The sequence below is a fragment of the Primulina huaijiensis genome, chromosome 14 (genome assembly GCF_012295235.1).
Source record: "Primulina huaijiensis isolate GDHJ02 chromosome 14, ASM1229523v2, whole genome shotgun sequence".
Classification (NCBI taxonomy): Eukaryota; Viridiplantae; Streptophyta; class Magnoliopsida; order Lamiales; family Gesneriaceae; genus Primulina; species Primulina huaijiensis.
The window spans coordinates 13,513,555-13,532,019 of record NC_133319.1 but is presented as its reverse complement, the minus strand read 5'-3'; the positions used below and the strand labels follow the sequence as shown (position 1 = coordinate 13,532,019).

The 18,465-nt window shown below is 35.6% G+C and overlaps 1 protein-coding gene across 2 annotated transcripts; it reads right to left on the bottom strand.

Moving 5' to 3' along the window:
* Positions 1–398: 398 nt before the first annotated feature.
* Positions 399–11,186, bottom strand: LOC140956459 (THO complex subunit 1). Of its 2 annotated transcripts, none has more exons than XM_073413187.1 (21): positions 11,045–11,186; positions 10,871–10,954; positions 10,410–10,484; positions 9,992–10,085; positions 9,247–9,392; positions 9,080–9,151; positions 7,790–7,862; positions 7,559–7,624; positions 7,400–7,446; positions 6,195–6,266; positions 5,977–6,102; positions 5,808–5,873; positions 5,456–5,497; positions 5,141–5,257; positions 4,924–5,006; positions 4,267–4,333; positions 3,525–3,596; positions 3,353–3,403; positions 1,592–1,651; positions 1,356–1,505; positions 399–951 (listed from the first exon to the last, which is right to left on the bottom strand). In XM_073413187.1, exons 1-21 carry the CDS (start codon positions 11,060–11,062, stop codon positions 688–690), a joined length of 1,845 nt encoding a protein of 614 aa, XP_073269288.1. In that variant the 5' UTR covers positions 11,063–11,186; the 3' UTR covers positions 399–687. The 2 variants fall into 2 exon arrangements, with proteins under 2 accessions (XP_073269288.1, XP_073269289.1); XM_073413188.1 differs by lacking the exon at positions 399–951 and adding an exon at positions 988–1,244 and having other exon boundaries at positions 1,287–1,505.
* Positions 11,187–18,465: the final 7,279 nt, after the last annotated feature.

Below are 18,465 nucleotides of genomic sequence, written 5' to 3'. Positions count from 1 at the left end.
GCAACACACGTGATATATAAAGATGTGTTTTAAATAATATATCATATGTAAAACATAACATCATATCATTTGATTAGTTTTTATAATTTATATAATATTTAATGAACATCGCACACTTTCGATGACATTTCCCATTATTTATATATTCCTATTAAAGATGTGTTTTTAAATGATAATCTATATGTTGAACATTACATCGTATCATTTGATCAGTTCTTATAAATTATATGATATTTTATAAGCATCCACGTGCATACAAGACACGTGTTTCTTACTAGTTTTATAAAATACAGGAAAGTAATCAACTTTTTTTCACTAGGATACTTGTCACATTCATAACAAATGTGGGTGAAAATCAGTTCACGCCATGTTTGTCTAGAAGAAAAAACCATAAGTCAGATATTCAATTTAATTTCGATCATACAATATGATTTGACAATAATTATTCCAGACTGGGAAATGTGATGTGTGGTATAAATGTATCTAGAAGTACAGAGAGTACTACTTGTGTTCTTAAACTATAAAACTTATAAAGAAGGAAGAAAATAATCAGCCTCCGTTCCAAATTAATTGTCCCTCCAAGTGTAACATATCACTCGGGAGGCGTGTGCACGCTCACTTCAATGTCCATGACTTCAGTATTAACCAGTCATGAGAAGAAACAGATGTGACTACACACATGGCTTGTCATGCCGTGACGTCTAAATCAACCTCAGCATCCATGTCACCATCAACCATTCCTGGCTCAACTTCGGTATCTGCTTCAATCTGGCCTAGTTCCTGACCACCATCAGTATCCCAGTTCTGCTTAGACATTTCGTCTGGCGTTGGAGTCCCACCCTGCGAAAGGTTCCCCGATGCTATGGTGGCATCTGCATCCACTAGGGTTACCGAGGCTTCAGGATCGTCTCTGGTTCCCTCAACATCAGTCTCGCTTGTGTGTGTTTCAATCTACAACAAATGGAGCCGATTCAGATTTTAAAAAAAAAATGTAACCACACAAGGAAAAAAGAAAGAAGAGATTGATGTAAAGAAAATAATGAATTGTTGATGTCTAAGCAGGAAAACAGAAACATTAAACATTGTGGTAAAAAGCTGAGACGAAACAATAGCTCAAAACAAGCAGAGTTCTGACAACCGCACCAAACTTTCTCCGCCATATTTTTGCACTGCACATGATAATATGCACGGGACAAATATTAAACCATCGAATTGAGTAGAGTGAACACGGTACTCTTAACGATCTAAAAGTAATTTAAACTTGTTTAAATCACCCAGGTATGCACAAGGAAATATATGTGTAGCATAAGATCCAGAATGATGGGATATTGAGTTTTGAGAATGTTTTCATGAACCTGAGTGCTCTCTGTTTGCTGCAAGGAGTTTTTTGCTTCTTCCTTCTTGGCTCGCTTGGATCGATCACCTGGTTTAGCTTGATATTTGGACCGCACCTCTGGCGTCAGAAGTTCCAAAGGCACAACACCCTCCACGCCATGTTCTGTGAACTGCAGAGAAAATAATTTTAGCAAGTTCCAGATGCTGCTTCTATGCAGTTATAGAAACCAGTAACTTAGTCGTAAAAAGGTCATACTTTAGAAAATCCCTCCAAATCTTGCCGAGCCGAAAACCTTAAACCTTTCCAGCAATAGACCTGAACCAGGAAATGTAACAGTTAGCATTGGTGCACCACTCACAGCTACAGCCAGGTGAAGCTTGGAAGTTAGATTAGTCAGTTAATATTTTGTTGAGAGAGTCTTAACAATTGCATTTTGGTATAAAAGGAAATGTACAGAGCTTAAAGACACTAATGAATACAGATCATATTTTTGACATTCAATAAAATATCTTCTTCTCCTTTTCTTCGAAGGTGAATCCGAGTTCATTCATGGCTGCCAGCCTGCCACTTTAATCTTCGATCCTTATGGATTCTTAACAGTAACAGTGGAAAGAAGATAGAATGGAAGCGTTAAATGCATGAGCAAGAGAAATAAATCGAATCAGAAACTTAAAAAACAGTCTGTTGGAGATGTGATAATTATTTTAAATCTCGAGTTCAAATCAAAAATAAAATCTGGAGTTTTTTATCATATACACTACACGATAATGTATTTAGTTCGAATAACAATGCTTAAAAATAGGGATCCTATATTATTAGGTTATAGCTTTTCTTCTATATATATCCAGATAATTGAATACAAAAAAAACAATATATCTCATTTCCTGTAGGACCGAACGCTTGCTGTTTTAACAGAAGTTATAGCTTGTGATAACGGTGCAACTCAGATCTTTTAACAACAGCTTAAACACCACGTTTCGATTGCTCTACACAGCAGAGACAATTATTGCACCCCGACAATCACTCTCAATAATTGCACTTCTTGTAACCAATAGAAATCGGATTCGTGAGCTTGACTCTAATACCAATTGTAGGACCGAGCATTCGTCGCTTTACCAAAAGCTATAGTTAGTGATAACGACACAACTCAAATTTTTTAACCGTACAACAGATCAAGCACAACGTTTCGATTGCTCTATCCAACAGAGACAAATATTGCGCCCAACACTTACCTTGTTCAAACTCTATCACAATCAAATTCAGTAATATTTCACTAAACTTCTTCCTCATGGCAGTACGCAGAAAACAAAATCAATTCATCAAATACCCATTGTTGAAGTTTTTTGATATTCTCACTTCTTTGACATCTCCCGCTTTTCACATGTTTGGGATATAAATGAAATTAATTACGATAGAATTAAACATCAATAGCTTGGTCTATCTCACTTGGGAAGAACATTTGGAATTATCTGATCGTATTTTATTTTTTTACTTTCAAAAATTATTAGAAATTATTAAATTATTATATGATTCTTTTTTGCACTAGTCCACCAATCACAAGCACATTATTATGTTCTAGCCATCAATGTAATAGCGCCAAACATTGAAAATGAATCATATTGCAGAAATAAAAGGAATGGAAAATTTGAGAGGAAAATATTATTTCCTTCATTCCAGTTTATCGAATAACGATAAAGGATATACAACTTAAATAGGCAGATACATAAAAATCAGATCACGGTAAATCTGGAAAAAAATCAAGACTTACCAATTTTAATCCTAATCAAATCAAATAATCGAATCCTAATTAGATAAAAAAAATCAAAGCCTGTCAAATCTTATCAACACATATAGTTTTCTCAAAGTGTCATCCTTATCTATCATTTTTCGTTTAAGCTCAAATCAAGGAAGCCATTTTTTTGGGGTGGGCAATAAGCATGAGCACCAAAATATAATATATAAGAATCAAAATCAAGAAAGAATCCAGTGAAAAGAAAAGTAAAAAGTAAAACTGACTCGATTATTTTTGTGATGATATTCTGCTTCAATCCCCGCAGCATCATCCATCTGTCATTTCAAAAACAACAAAATTTTCTTTAGATAGCTAATTTCAACTATTAGATCTGTTATTGGCATATATAATAGTCAAGCCGATACAAAATCAAATAAAAAGGCTGCACAAGCTCACATCATCAGCCAACCCTTTCCAGTAATCCATGATGTCAGGAGTCCGAACTCGTAGAGGATCTGTCAAAGCATTCTGAAGAAACAAACAATGGGATTGTAACAGTAACCAATATCCTGATTCTAAAACATCAACTTCTACCTAAAAAAAAAATATTGAAGATAAAATAGGAATCTTCTATCAATAAATATAAAATTTTCATCCAATTACAGGTGGGAGAATTTTCCCGTCCTTTACTTTTGGATATGAAACACATTATCATATACTTAAGGTGTAAGAGAGATTTAAATGGAGCATCTGCAGTAACATAATAAATCTCCAAGTAATCATAGCACAGATCTCTTTAACCACAGCACTAGAAAAAACAATGTTTGCCCAAATAGTCCAGCGAATGTACAAGAATGTGATGAAAGAATATCAAAAAACATAAGTAACGGAGATCAAGAATTTAGATAGCAAATCAGTTAAGCTAAAAACAGATAATTGTCAACCATACTCTCAAGGAAACACATTTTTGTTAAAGTTAACGCAAAGACGATCTATGGTACTTTAAAATGAAGATTCATTAACGAACATCAGAGATGTAGTGTACAAGAAACTCAAACATCGTTCCAAACTGACTGGAACAACTACAATGTCCAAAATCTCAATCAACATAATAACATACTGCTTGGCTAACAAAGAAAAACAACTAAGAGAAACAGCAACTTTTCAAGAACTCAAATAGTAAGTATGAGAAACATACCGGATTTTGATCTGCCCATTTCCACAATTGAGAGAGTTCCTTATTTCCCAGTCTCCACCGAGGCCGACTGAGGATTAGAAAAAGAGGAGAGAAAACGGGTAAAAGGGAGCTCATAATTGGAAAGAGCAATTAATTTCCTTGTATTGACACAACAAACTGAATTTCATCATTTCAGCATCTGAAATTGCAAAAAGGTTGGTTTCTTTAATGCTTCAAGGCACAAAATCAGAAAAAGAAAAGTTTGCCACCAGAAGAATCTCATAAGAAAACATTAATCTGCAGCCTCATCACGGCCACTTGCATGGAGTTTAAAATTCTCTTTTGTAACTCATCTGAGACTCATCCATAACCTGATCATATAAATCCGTCGCTTTTCTACAAAAATTTTTCAGGATTCAAAATTTAGTTAATGAAAATCAAAAAGATTTGAAATAATCATGAAGGCAATGTCAATTGTAAAGCTCGCTGAGTACAATTCCTACGACACTGAAGCTCAAATAAATTGGTACCACAATACCTAACATAGATCATTTAAGTTTCAAAAAAAATGTATTGAAAGATCTCTTTGTCCTCAAATGATGATACTCCTAGTCTCCAACCAAAATGCATCCTTATGATTTCATTGCAACATAACAAAATAAGGCATTAATTAATCACCGCTTCTTGCCTCCATCTTGAGCTAGCTTTTTTTCTATCGGTTGTTTTTCAAACGGAGGGCAGCCATCACGCTTCCACCAGACCTATAAAGGCGAATAACTCAACATGAATACAATCAAGGATGTAAACTAAGAAATAAAAAGGAAGTAACGGAGACTGCAAGTGAATAAGCAACTTGCATCCCACGCAAAAGAGCAGATTCAACTTTAATGCTCACCCAATTTTTTTCACGTTCAAGAATATGCTCAATGCTATGAAGGAACTCTTTTCCTCTAGGAGGTGTCATTTCTAGAAGCTTCTTGACCCGCTCTTCACAAGTTTTCATCTCTTCCTTCTATATTAACATTGGGTAAGAAATATTTTAACTTCGTAGATCTAAACAGAAAATTTTATAATAAAGTTTGAAATTAAAAATTATAAAGGCTATAATGATTTGTCTAACGCATTGCTATTAAGAGAAAAGTTGAACACAATTAGCAAGATCATCGAACAAGTGGAATGGTTAAAAAGAAAATTGCAACAGAAAACTAACCATTGCATCAGATGGTAAGTCTTTGTCATTTTTCCCAGGAGCCTAAAAGTTACAAATATTTGTCAACATTTCATGCAAATCAGTAGTTACACCTAATGAGACAGGGGGTTCATGTTGAAACCCAGATTAAAGAATCACAAACTAATGAAGTAGATATTAATAACTCTAGCACACATTAAAACCATTAGAAATTCTTTCCAATTTTGGAATTAAATACCAACAGCTTATCCACAGAAAGAAGAAGACCTCCATCATTCCAATGTTCGTCAAAAGCTTTGTTAGCAAATCTATAGTAGTTCCCCATGCCATAGAACAACCCGCCCAAAGGAGAAAATACAAAACAGAAACATACCTTGAGGTAATCAAACAAAATAAGGCATTGAACCAGGATATGTCTACGAAAACTTGGGTCCTTCAACTGTAAGAAATAGTACAAGGTATGCAACATACTTAGAGTCGAAACTAAATCAAATATGTTGCTATACTGGAGAGAACTTCATACTTTCTATGTAGGAACATACCTCGAGGCCCATTAGCTTACTGCTAGTAAGATATTTTATACTGAAATTTGATGCCCCCTCATCAAGGTCAATAGAATTATCCTCTTCATCATTCAAAGGTTGAGCCTCAAATGTGTTCAGCACAACCTAAATATCCAAGTTGAAAGGAAAATGATAATAATGACACCAATCTGTAGTAGTGGAAGTTGGCATAATAACCAAATAAACAAAAAATTTACCGTCAAACTAGAAGCAAATTTATGCCACTTTGTAATAACAGGAGTAAGAGAAGCAGGATTGGAAAAGAAGTCCTGAACATCAAATAAAAAATGAGATCATTTGTAACACGGCAAAGATTACCTAGTAATTTTGATAAAATTGTTTTTACATTTTACTTAACCTTTATTAATAAAAAAATATTACTGCGTGACATAATTAAGTGGGAGAAAATAAGTTTGGAGTCAATAATTTATACAAAATAGAAATTCAAATAATATTAAAAAATTGAGATAACATTGGTAGAAGTCTTTTAACCATAGGCTTGGACTTCGTTATTTATTCCCCGCTTGATTATTTTTTTCATGCGTTAAATTTCTATAAACCTCCAACCCTTTCATACTTTGATTTTTTGGGTCTTGAACCATTAATTATATTTCTGTAATCCTTGTGACGATGTAAACATATGATCATTTTAATCAGTCAATCATTGAACAGGTTAATTGTTTCAAATGCACAACCTCCTTTCACCTCATGTTGGATTTGATTTCCGTTACTGGTTTTAGAACAGCACTTTCCAGTTCGTAAATCTGTATTCAGTTTCCTTTTGTATTTAGTTTTGAAAGATGACACCTGGTTACATATTGTGTCTCGTCTATATTCTGTTTAGCTACAGTAGTTCTGCGTTTAGCTTTGTCTCATTTCCTTTTTAAGTTACGCAGAAAATGTTTGCTACACGGTTTTGGTGGTGAATGAGAAATTCAGGTTTTGCCATCTCTTTCCACGACATAAGATAAGCAACCTGACAGCCATAGCTGATCATGGCTGGTGGGCTGCCACCTCAGTTCACAATTTCTGTGGGAGGAGCATCATGACACATGGGAAAAATTTTATGGTCTAAGATGAATAGTACACAACACTCTGTAGAACTCATCCTACCAAAATCTATATGATAATAGACATTGTAGGAAAGATGGACAGCAACTAGCCAAGGAAAATAGTCGCTTTAACTTGTTTAGGTTATAGTTTTTCATTTCTTATCGTTGAATACAAAGGAAGTGATTAGAGCTCAAAGATATTAAATTCATTAGCAAGAGGCACTATATGAATTTGCTTGTGAAATTTCTCTTCTATGTACTAACGTAAATAAAGTGGCAAAGCACACGTGTTCACAATTCCTGAAAATTAAATTGAGATGTAGGGCAAGGACTCAGCTCCTAGAACTGACCTGTAAACTCCAAAAGGTTTTGTAAAAGTTGAAATCGATAGAACTACCTGATAGCAAAGAAATTTGTAAACAAGGCTGAACAGAGACATTGATGGATCTAGGAACAGTGATGAAGAGTGAGGATGAAAAGAAAATGAAAATCAGACATAGTACAATCACCATCTGGAGCTTCTTTCTCATATTTTGTCTCATTTGATGTATTGAAAACTCCTTTAATATTGACAGCTGAAGAAGGTAGAGAAGTAGTTAATGTCCAGTAAAAACTAGAGAAGTAGTTAATATTGAAAACTTCTTTAGTATTGACAGCTGAAGAAGGTAGAGAAGTAGTTAATGCCCAGTAAAAACTAGAGATACAAACATGGCAGCACTTTATTGGAAGAACATAATTACCAGATCGTTCCGATAAAGGGAAAAAATGGGCAAGAAACATTATAATTCGTCCACAGAAGACAACATCATTTGCCTGCAATAAAAGATCGTTCGGTTGAGTATGTCAAGAATTTGATGGTTTTCCAATCAAAAATCTATTTCCTAGATAATATTTGACACACCAAATAAAACAACCAGGTAATACAGAGCCTCTACAAACAGTCGAAAAGAAAACAACACAGAGAGTAAAAGCTAACAAATATTAAGCAAGAAGAATTTATTCCTTCATAACTTAGACCCACGTTCCAGGTATGAATATTCAGCTTAAATTCGGCAGAGAAGAACCGGGAAGATCCTGGAGATGATGTTAATTTTCCACGATAAATTATGAGAAAGCTAAGGGTCTTGAGGAAAGAGAAGATACAAAAGTGCAGTAGCTCCAATAAAAGTTGACATGAAGAAAGACAAATTCAAGTGTCCTAGTGTTTCTGAACAAAAAGGAACAGAATTACCTCAGTAGAAAAGAATTCAGAACAAGAAAGTATCAAAGCTTTCATATTATTTGGTAATCTTATCACTCTGGCATGCTACAATGGGGAAAAAAAAAAAGAAGAGTCGATCTTCAAAAATTTTTATCCCCCTACCCCGAGAACAATTCATTTTTGTGTGGTCAAACACGAACTCAGACTTTAGTAGCAGCTACGCAACACAACTTGTGTAGCAGGCAATATTGTTTATCTTTCCCACATTCAGCCCGGAATTGTTTTCCTTCTTACTTCGTCGAGACTGCAAAGCACAATCCCCCTAAATGCTCCAATTACCTTATCATATCTATAGAACAGGGGCCTGGATGAAGAGATGAATATCTTCCCTATCAGCATCCACTACATCAATAGAGACTCCAATAGAGAAAAAAGAGTGTCTTATATGTGACTGATGAATATATCATAACTTTGAAATAAATAACCAGGAAAGATGTGAAATTAATTATCGTACTTCCTTGTCCCTGATTAACAAAATATTGGAAACAACGAGTGCATATCTATTCTTTGTCTTTTGAAGTGATAGTGGTTGTTCATGTCCTTTTACCATGGAGTAATAAACCATAAATTCTAGCAAGCCTTCAGAAGATTTTGAGCATGTTTCAGAGACAATGCTATGGAGGCTCACTATCATCTAGCACTTCAAGGAATATCGCATTCGGAGAACTATGAAGATTTTAGATACATGAGAATCCAATCGAGAGTACATAAGCATGATTTCCATAGCAAACAAAATAACCAGTCCAAACAGCATTCTGGAGAGTCAAACCTTCGATAATCGACGAAGGAGTTGATTGCACGTTCTCAGCATTACAAGCTTCCCTCTTGCAAAAAGCTCTGGCTACATACAACAAGAAATGGCCTAAACATTTCCCCATAAACAAATCCAAGGCAGAGATGCATTCCAATTCATGCATGCATTTTCATAGCACACACCTTCCCAAGAATGTCTTGTTTACTCTCTATATACCCAAATGTATCTTTACAGTTTCTCATTGTAGACATTTCTGTCAAATCTTCTAGGAGCTGAAATATCATGCCACCTTCGACGTGGTCTTTCTCACAAAGATACAAAACGATATCTGCAGAAAACATAGATAATTGCATGAGAGAGAGCGAGAAGCATCTGGCTGTGCTTTCCACTTAAAAGCCCAATAAATGCTTGTATTCTACCCATTTTCAGATTCTACATTCATCCATTTCCAAAATTACTTTTTCTGACTTTTACTGCATGATTTCGAAATAAATAACCACTCCACAACAAATTTTCAAATATCAAACATTGTAGGAAATTGGTTTGAATTTGACTGAATTTTGACCAATTATTCAAGTGGATTCCATTTAATGAACTTCGAAACCAATTCACTAAACAAAATCATGTCATGAGCAGAAAAGTTTAAAATATTTATTCCCTCGAAACTAATCTCTGGTGAATAAAAATGTAATTGATAAACTAAGACAATTAGAAACCCAGTTTGAAAAGTGAAAGATTGGTTATCCCAATTCAGCTATTACACTTGGATAGTGACCTCCATTTTATTGTCATTGTTGTTCACACAAAATATTTTCCTCTTGGGGTTATGGCAGAAATCAATAAGTGATAACGTAAGAACTCGATTCTATCCCAAAACACACTCCAAAAGGAAAATAAAAGGAAGCAAAATATATATGGAACACTAACCAAGAAGGCGGGGAATTTGACCCTGATTGCTATCCTCACAATCAATCAATTTTCCATATTGCATGATTTCCTCGCCTGACTGAACGGCGGCTGACTGCAACAAGATAAATCGTCACATGAAGATCAAATTTAACATGTGAAATGAAAGATCGCGATAGGCATATCTTAAATAGATGAAGGAAAACACTAGAGAGCTGAACGAAATAAAAAAAGTTTGTTTTAATTCATTGTAACATATCCACAATACAAGTCTTCCATGTTAAAAATTTCTCCTAAACAAAACAAGTAGAACAGAAGAATATACTTGAGAAAGTAGCATTGCATTACCACCAGCTCCTGAAGCGAAGACCGGAGGATATTTTCCAAAACAAAACAAGTATAACAGAATAATATACTTGAGAAAGAAGCATGGCATTACCACCAGCTCCTGAAGCAAAGACCGGAGGATATTTTCCAAAAGCTGATTTTCATCCTGAACCAGTTTCATTTGCTTCTGCAAAGACAGAAAAAAAAATAGATATATTAAAGAAAGCAGAGAGCCAACCCAACAAAGACCACCGTCTCAGAAAACGTGGTCTTTCAATAATTGCAGGTTCCTGAAGCCATCGACGCACAACCAAAGAACAGTAGTTAAATTTCCCAACAATATATCCAAAAAGCTGTGGAAGCTTAAAACTGGACGTAATCATATCACACAAACATCGGGAAAACAGAGGTTCCCATATCCGTAAATTCTTGATCAAATAACCACCCAGAAACGTAATTGACAAAAGTTCTAACTTTTATCACGCGATACCGCCAGAATTTATGAATCCTAAAGCCATACGCTCAGAATAATAATTGTGTATTTGCACAGATAGTAAAATATAACAACAAAACCTGGGGTTTTATAGCTTGTTGCACTGTCTGAAGAGCGAAATCCCGAGGCGGAGCCGGATTCAGTATTGCTTTCCTGAATAAATCCTGACGAAGAACACAAATGACCAAATTAAGCGAAGAATTTTTGCCACAAATTCCTTTAAACAAAAACCCATGATTAAAAATAAATATTACCGATGCAAACTTCTCCATTGTGAAATATAAGTGTGAGAATTACGAAGTATCGCACGCTGTTCTTCTTCCACACAAAACCTAGACTATCATTTTGGTTCATGAACCAGCTAAAGTTTGGCACACGCATCACCCAAAGGATAAAAATTTGTCATATAATATAATAATATTATGAAAATTTTGTGTAATTTATTAATAAATAAACGAAACCTTTCAATTTGAAAAAATTTAAAAATTGTGGACATGAGAAGTTACATTTAAATAAAAATTAAATATGTTTAGAAATAGATAAAATATCGGACAATAACATTATGCTAGTTTTTATATGACACTCAAGTTTAATTAAATAATAATAAAATAACAAATAAAAATAATTTGGTCTCCTTACTGGTGTCTAAAATCATGGAAAATGAGATAATTTAACAAATTATCATAGGTTATGTTCATCATATCCATATCTTCTCGACGAATTTGTTGCACTTGGACTCTAGCCCACCCCAAAAAAATTTATATATATTTAAATTTTTACTTAGCACACCCAAAACTCACCCCTTCGAGCCCAACTCACATCCTTAATTATCGTACCATCTGCCGGTCTTTTCTCGTTTTCCTTCATTCTTTTCCTTTTCAACAATTCAGCACGACTAGTAGAGAGAAAGGGACACACACAACGCACCAAACCGCAAAGGCGATTTGAAGTAGAGACCTCAAAGCATAAAGGTTATCTTTCTCTTCTCTGCTTTCTCTTAGATATTAATTTCACGAGACGTTGAAATTTTATTACTTTTCTTTTTTTTATTATTATTCGATATCTTTTAGATTTAAACAAATATAGGGGTGAACAAAACAGATTGAAGCTTGAAACATTTATTGTATTTATTACTGTTTTAGTTTTTGGATTTTGCTATATATATCTAATCAAAAATCGAAAAAAGAAAAAGTTAAACTTTTATGTGTGTTATTTGTGATTTTATCACAGACGATGTTGAAACATTTTATTTTTGGTGATTGGAACCAAACTGAATTCTAGAGGTAAACTGAAACTCGAAAATCTAATTAGTTAATAACCTAGCTGATAAATCCGTAAAAAAGATTTTGTGAGCCAAACTGATTATCGGTCGACTGATTTGGATCCATCGAATATCTATCAATAAGGATAAAATCTTTTTCAAATTTCTAGTAAATCAGTTCGATCATTTTTAAAAAATCAGAGTCAAATGTTTAAACTTTTCGTCTTTCACCGATCAATGATAAAGGTTCAGAGCTGCACCCAAAATTCTGAACATATCAAAAAAGACGACGACCTAGCTACAAGGATATCCACAGTCATAAACAGATATATTTGGACAGGTTACCATTGTCCATTGAATGTATAAATAGATCAGTTGACTTGTATCGAGACAAGATTTTTCGATACCTGGATATAAAAAACAAACTGATAATCTCTACAAAAGATACTAAAAACCCCAACTGAAAGTCAGCACACCCAGATAATTCATTATCATATCAGTTCAATGATCACATTGGTGCTTAGAAGTTTTCAGTACATTTTGCAATTGAAAGTAAGAAGTCTTACTTCTCAAAATTCTTTAAATCAGAGTTTTTACTGAGAGTTTCAGTCAAGCAGTATTTAAGTCCTGTTAAAGTGGGTGATTTCAAACTACTTGTCATTAACAAAATCTTTTAGTACAAGTCTTCCTTGAGGAAGAAGGGATGACGTAGGAATATTGAATTTTTCGAACATCTAGAAACAATTTTGCATTCAGTTTACTCCTGTTTGTTACTCAACTATCATCACTCTGTGTCATTAAGTCATTTGTTCAACTATTTTCAGTGTTGCTAACCTAGCTGAAATATTTTTGGCTAAATTTATTTACCACCCCTCTAAATCTTAGCTTCAATCCTAACAAGTTGTATAAGAGCGATTCATTTTTGACCCTGAACAAAATATTTCTATGTCGTCATTCAATAAGATTCCAATGTTCTCTAAAGAAGATTTTAATGCTTGGAAGATCAGGATGCAAGCTCATTTAGTTGTTCAAGACGATGATATGTGGTCTGTCATTGAAATGGACCAATGAAGTTACTGAAAGCAAATACAACTATAGTCATCACTAAAGATGATCCTCAAATTCTGGAAAAACCAAGGAGCGAATGGACGAATGACGATAAGAAGAAAGTAAATCTTAAAAACGTGGCTAAAGATATTTTGTACAAAACTCTTGACAAAAACACATTCAGCAAAATAAAAATGTGCAAAACTGCAAAAGAAATCTGAGAAAAGTTGTTTCAGCTGGCCATACAAAAGTTTGATAATATCAAGATGAAGCATGGAGAATCAATGTTTGATTTTGATGAACGAGTTAGTGGAATCGTAATAGAACTCGATGCACTTAGAAAAGTATACAGCAATCGAGAAGTGATTCTGAATGTGATGAGATGACTTCCAAAAGAATGGGACGTCAATATTATAATAATGCGTGAATCTAAAGATTGGAGCAAAATGGAGCTCTATGACTTACTTGCAGACTTAAAAGCTTATGAATTTTGAATTGCAAATAAGCGAAGATGTGCAGTCTACCTCTCAACTGACTAAGGCCCCTAACTACTGTGAAACTGAAACCATCAAATTCGAATAAAAAAATCAGCTGAAAAAATGAGAGCAATGAGAGAGTACATGACTGGGAACTGTCTAGTGAATTGTCAAGTCTGAAAGCAGAGATTGCTAAGTTGAAAATCGAGTTTGTTGTGTTGGGGATCGATATAGAGTTTAGAGGGGGGGTGAATAAACTCTTTCCTTTGTTGGACTTTTTGCAAAGGGTGCTAGAATCCTGTTAGAGATTATAACTATTCTTGTTTGAATGATTATCCAGCAAATCACAAAATAAGTGCGGAAACATTCTGATGGTATGGGGTGAAAACAATAAAAACAGTAGGCAGTAGACGATGGTTGTTTCTGGAAGTTCGAAGATAAATTCTTCTACGTCTCCCCTTCTTCTGTTTCCAGAAAGTATCACTAAAAGACTTTGGCTTTTACAGTACAACTCTTGTACACACCCACTTCAGCTGGACTTATCCTTTGCCTACTGAAACGCTTAGTTTCACAACACAACACAAGTAATACAGTAAAGTTTTGGAAAAGACTATTTTCCAAATTACAGACTCTTCTCAGTAAAGTATATTAAATTGAATAGCTTTGAAGAGAATAAGAAACAACAACACAAGTTGATCTCAGAAGATCAGATATATGATATGAAGCGTGTGCTGATTTTCTGTATGTTGAGCCTCTTGATAGATAGTAGTTGAGATAGTTCAAAAGACGTTTGGACAGATAGTGTATTCTCAATAATGATTCGTGTTTTGTTTCTATAAAGATTGATCCTTATGTAGAAACCTTGAATCCAACGTCTATAAGCAAAACGGCTTCTTTTGACTTCTGAGTAGAATCAACTTTATCACCTAAAAAGGGTCCTGCAGAAAGGCTTCGGAATTATCAGTCTTTGTTTCATACCACAAAATGTAAGGAGCGTTAAATGTATTTGTACAACATTAATGGTGCAATTAATACTAGTACTAGGTACAGTAACGGTTACATTTAAGATAGTAACGATCAAACAAAGACGTTAAGTTTTGCTTCTGTTTAAGCTAAGTTCTGCTTCTGCTTTATAAGCTGATAAGTACTCATAAATTACTGCTTCTGTTTTAAGCGATACGAAAGCTTCGGCTATATGTATTGTCTGCTGTTTTAGCTTAATACAGTCTACTTGTTTTGACTCTCATCACCACAATTAAATTAAATCTAACAATTTCTCCTTTTGCGGTGATGCCAAAACCTAGAAGTTAGTAAAAATGAATAACAGCAGTTATAAAAAAGATAACAATTATAACAAGATAATTGCAAAGTAAATAGACAGAAAGGGTCAAAAGAAAATTAATCGCCAGTTCCAATGTCCTTAAACATTGTTTTCTCATCCTGAGGATCTTGAATTTTGAAGGAAGATTCTGCATGATGTCCTTCAGTTCTGTCTTCTTCTGTCCTGCCTTCTGTTTCCCCCTTTTTGGCATCTTGAAAGCGAGTAAGTAGATCATCCATCCGACCAGAAAGGGTATGAATCCCTTCATTCAGCAACTCCAAGATAGGCGCTTGATTCGAAACTCTTTCAGTAAGATCAGCAAGAGATTGAGATTGAGACTCAATCTTAGTATCAATGAGTTCTAGTTTCGAGTCCATAGCCTCAACTTTGTTGGAAACTGAGCGAATGGTTGTATCATGATCAGATACAAGTTTAGAGACTTCAGCTTGATTAAGCAGGATATTACTCTGATTAGTGAAAACAGACTTTCTGAAAATGCTGGTTTCAACAAGGAGCTTAGCCAAAGATTCTGTCGTTTGGGTGACCTCTTTTGAGATGCGTTCATGGAAGAACTTGGTGGTACTGACTTCACCAGCATGCTCACGAGATAACTGTTTCACTACCTCCGAAAAATTATTCAGATCCCTTTTCAGAGTGTCTATCTCAAATTCAATATCAAAATGGTCTCCAGGGGATGGAGTCCTTTCAATCATTCGTTGTCTGATCTCGGCACGATGAGCTATATGAGCAGGAGAATCAGCAAGAGGGACAATTAAAGCAGTAGTCATGACATTTTCTGGTGGAGCATCAGATGGAACAAGGGACAGTTCTGCAGAAGTTCCTTCAGCAGCAGTAGTAGTAAGCTCAGGTGCTGCACTCTCTTCTGGTTGAGCAGCTTCAGTGGTTTCCATTGGCTCATCAGCTGGAATAGATTCATACTGAGTTTTCAAAAGAGCTTCCATTTATGCTTGGTGTTCAGCAAAAAAAATATCTCCAGATTTGGCAGTGATTGGATTTGAGCAGTATCTGATTCTTCAATTGGTTGATCTGCTGTTTGAGCTTCTGGTTGTACCACATCATCAGTTTGATCTGCTTCTGGTGCAGTAGAAGCAGCAAGAACGATGGATTGAATTACCTTATCAACTGAAGCCAATTCTCGGACAGAAATAAGAGATGATGATTGAGTAGGCAGCGTCGGTGATGCAGGAGTACTGTCCTTTCCTCAACTGGCTTAATTTGAAGAAAGTCTGGGACAAGGCCTACCTGGTACTGTAATGGCTCCGCAAAGGCTTGTTCTTGAGCAAGAAGTTGCTCATCCATTATTCTCAATCGATCGGACAAAATTTGAATTACATTCTTATCCTGGAAAGCAGTAGGATTCACTGGATCAAAATCCGTCTTTAAAGTCTTCAAGACCGAATCCAGCTTTGGACGCTTGAGATGATCAAGAATGTAATTCCTCCTGTTCATAGCCTCAATCGCATTTTTTGTCTTAGCAGATGCAAAGACCTGCTTTTAATTCTTCACCATTTTAACATAAGCACCTGGTGTTCTCAGATATGTGATTGGGTGGAAAACTCGAACCTTAAGCCAGTCATCAAAAAAGATAATGTCTTCACTTGCAGATTTGTCAATTTCATCCATATGAAGATCAATTGCAGTATGAACGAATGACTTGGCGCCATGAGTTTTTGGTTCTTCGACTAGTTTTCCTTTTCCTTTGCCTGATGAAGTCGGTAGTACAAATCTGAATGCAGAAGACCCTGCGATTGGTTCTCTAAAAGCAACTCCAGATGTGGGTCTGAGAGTTGGAGCAGAAGTTGACGTGGTTGCAGTAGAGGTGGCTGCTGGAATTGAAGAGGGGACAGATTCTGGTCTTGATGAGACAGCTTCTGGAAATACTTGTCTCAGTGGGACCGTATCAAGGTCCGTGATGGCTGCTGTTTTCTTGATGCGAATGGTGGTCTTTGGTTTCTTCTTGCTTGGAGTGGCTGGGAGAGAGGCCTTAGTTGGGGCAGCAGACTCTTCAGAAATGGTCTTATCTGAATCAGTCAAAGCGACCATTCTTTTTCTCTTTTCTTTCTTTCGAGGAGCCTGAGCCTCAGTTTGAGCATCCCCTATCTCTTTTTTCTGAGCAACAAATTCAGCCACGGATGGCTTTGGCCTTAAAGCAAGTACATTATCAGCATCGGCCATAGTCACAGAAGATCCGTCCTATTCAGAAGTTAAAGAAAAACCAGCATCCTTTAATATTGTGCTGATCTGAACAGCAAATCCAGTGCCCTTCCTCAAAATCATATCCTTCATGATTTTGAATAGAAAACTGCTCCAGTCCACTTTGATTCCAGAAGTGATGGCAAAAATCACTTGAACCTTTTCTTTGGTCAGCTTATCAAACGTACCAGCTTTGACCAAGAGTGCCTTTGCTACAATGTCTGTGAGTACCTAGTACTCCATTTTGAGAAGCTTCTTGAAGCAAGAAGGAGAGAGTTCCTCTCCAGAAACTGAAAAAGTAGTGAGGGCAGCAGACATTTCCTCTTTAGAAACAGCAGAGCATTCAAAGGCACCCGAGCAAGGAAGAAAGAAAGTTGACCTCAGAAGGACAGCATCAATGGCTATGGATGCATCTCCTTGTGAGTAAATGATCTTNAGTACTCCATTTTGAGAAGCTTCTTGAAGCAAGAAGGAGAGAGTTCCTCTCCAGAAACTGAAAAAGTAGTGAGGGCAGCAGACATTTCCTCTTTAGAAACAGCAGAGCATTCAAAGGTACCCGAGCAAGGAAGAAAGAAAGTTGACCTCAGAAGGACAGCACCAATGGCTATAGATGCATCTCCTTGTGAGTAAATGATCTTCCCATCCTTAACTGTCACTTTGGCGTAGAAGTCCAAGAGGGTGGTCTTGTAAATGATATCTGGTGCTTCCAGAAATCTTCTGAGACCATATATTTCAATAGCTTTGAACATTTTGACAAGGTTCTCATCTTTGATAGTGAGATCTGATGTGAAGTTAACCTGGTAAGCATTAAGAGTATAAGCTCCAGCCATTTCTGCAAATAAGATGAATTCGAGGTAGATACTGTAGAGTAGAAATGCGAGAGAAAGCAGTAGCTAGTATGCAGTAGTTCTGAAAGCGTAAATGTGAAATGAGAGATAAGAGGCAGTTAATATTCAAAATGTACAGCCGTCAGTGAAAACATAAGGACACGTGTCAATATGTTTACGGTTGAGTTTTGAAAGATGAACAGAGAGTGTCAGTGACACAATGATTTTAAAATTTTGAAAATCAATGAAAGGCAGGTTGTCCAAGACGGTTACTAAAAGAAATCAGAAGAGAACGTGTCATTTTATGATACTATCTATTGGAAGTGGTAAGGTACTGAAACGTATCCAGTACTTTTGACAAAATCCAGTAGACACATTGTTATATCGAAAAGACACTTTCTCCTTCTGTTTTATGACATGAAACGAAAGAAGCAGTCACAATTAAATCAAATTCCCCCTAAATTAATGCAAGTAAATAGTAAATGCGAAGATTAAGGGTCAGAGGAGATAATAAATGACTCATATATTT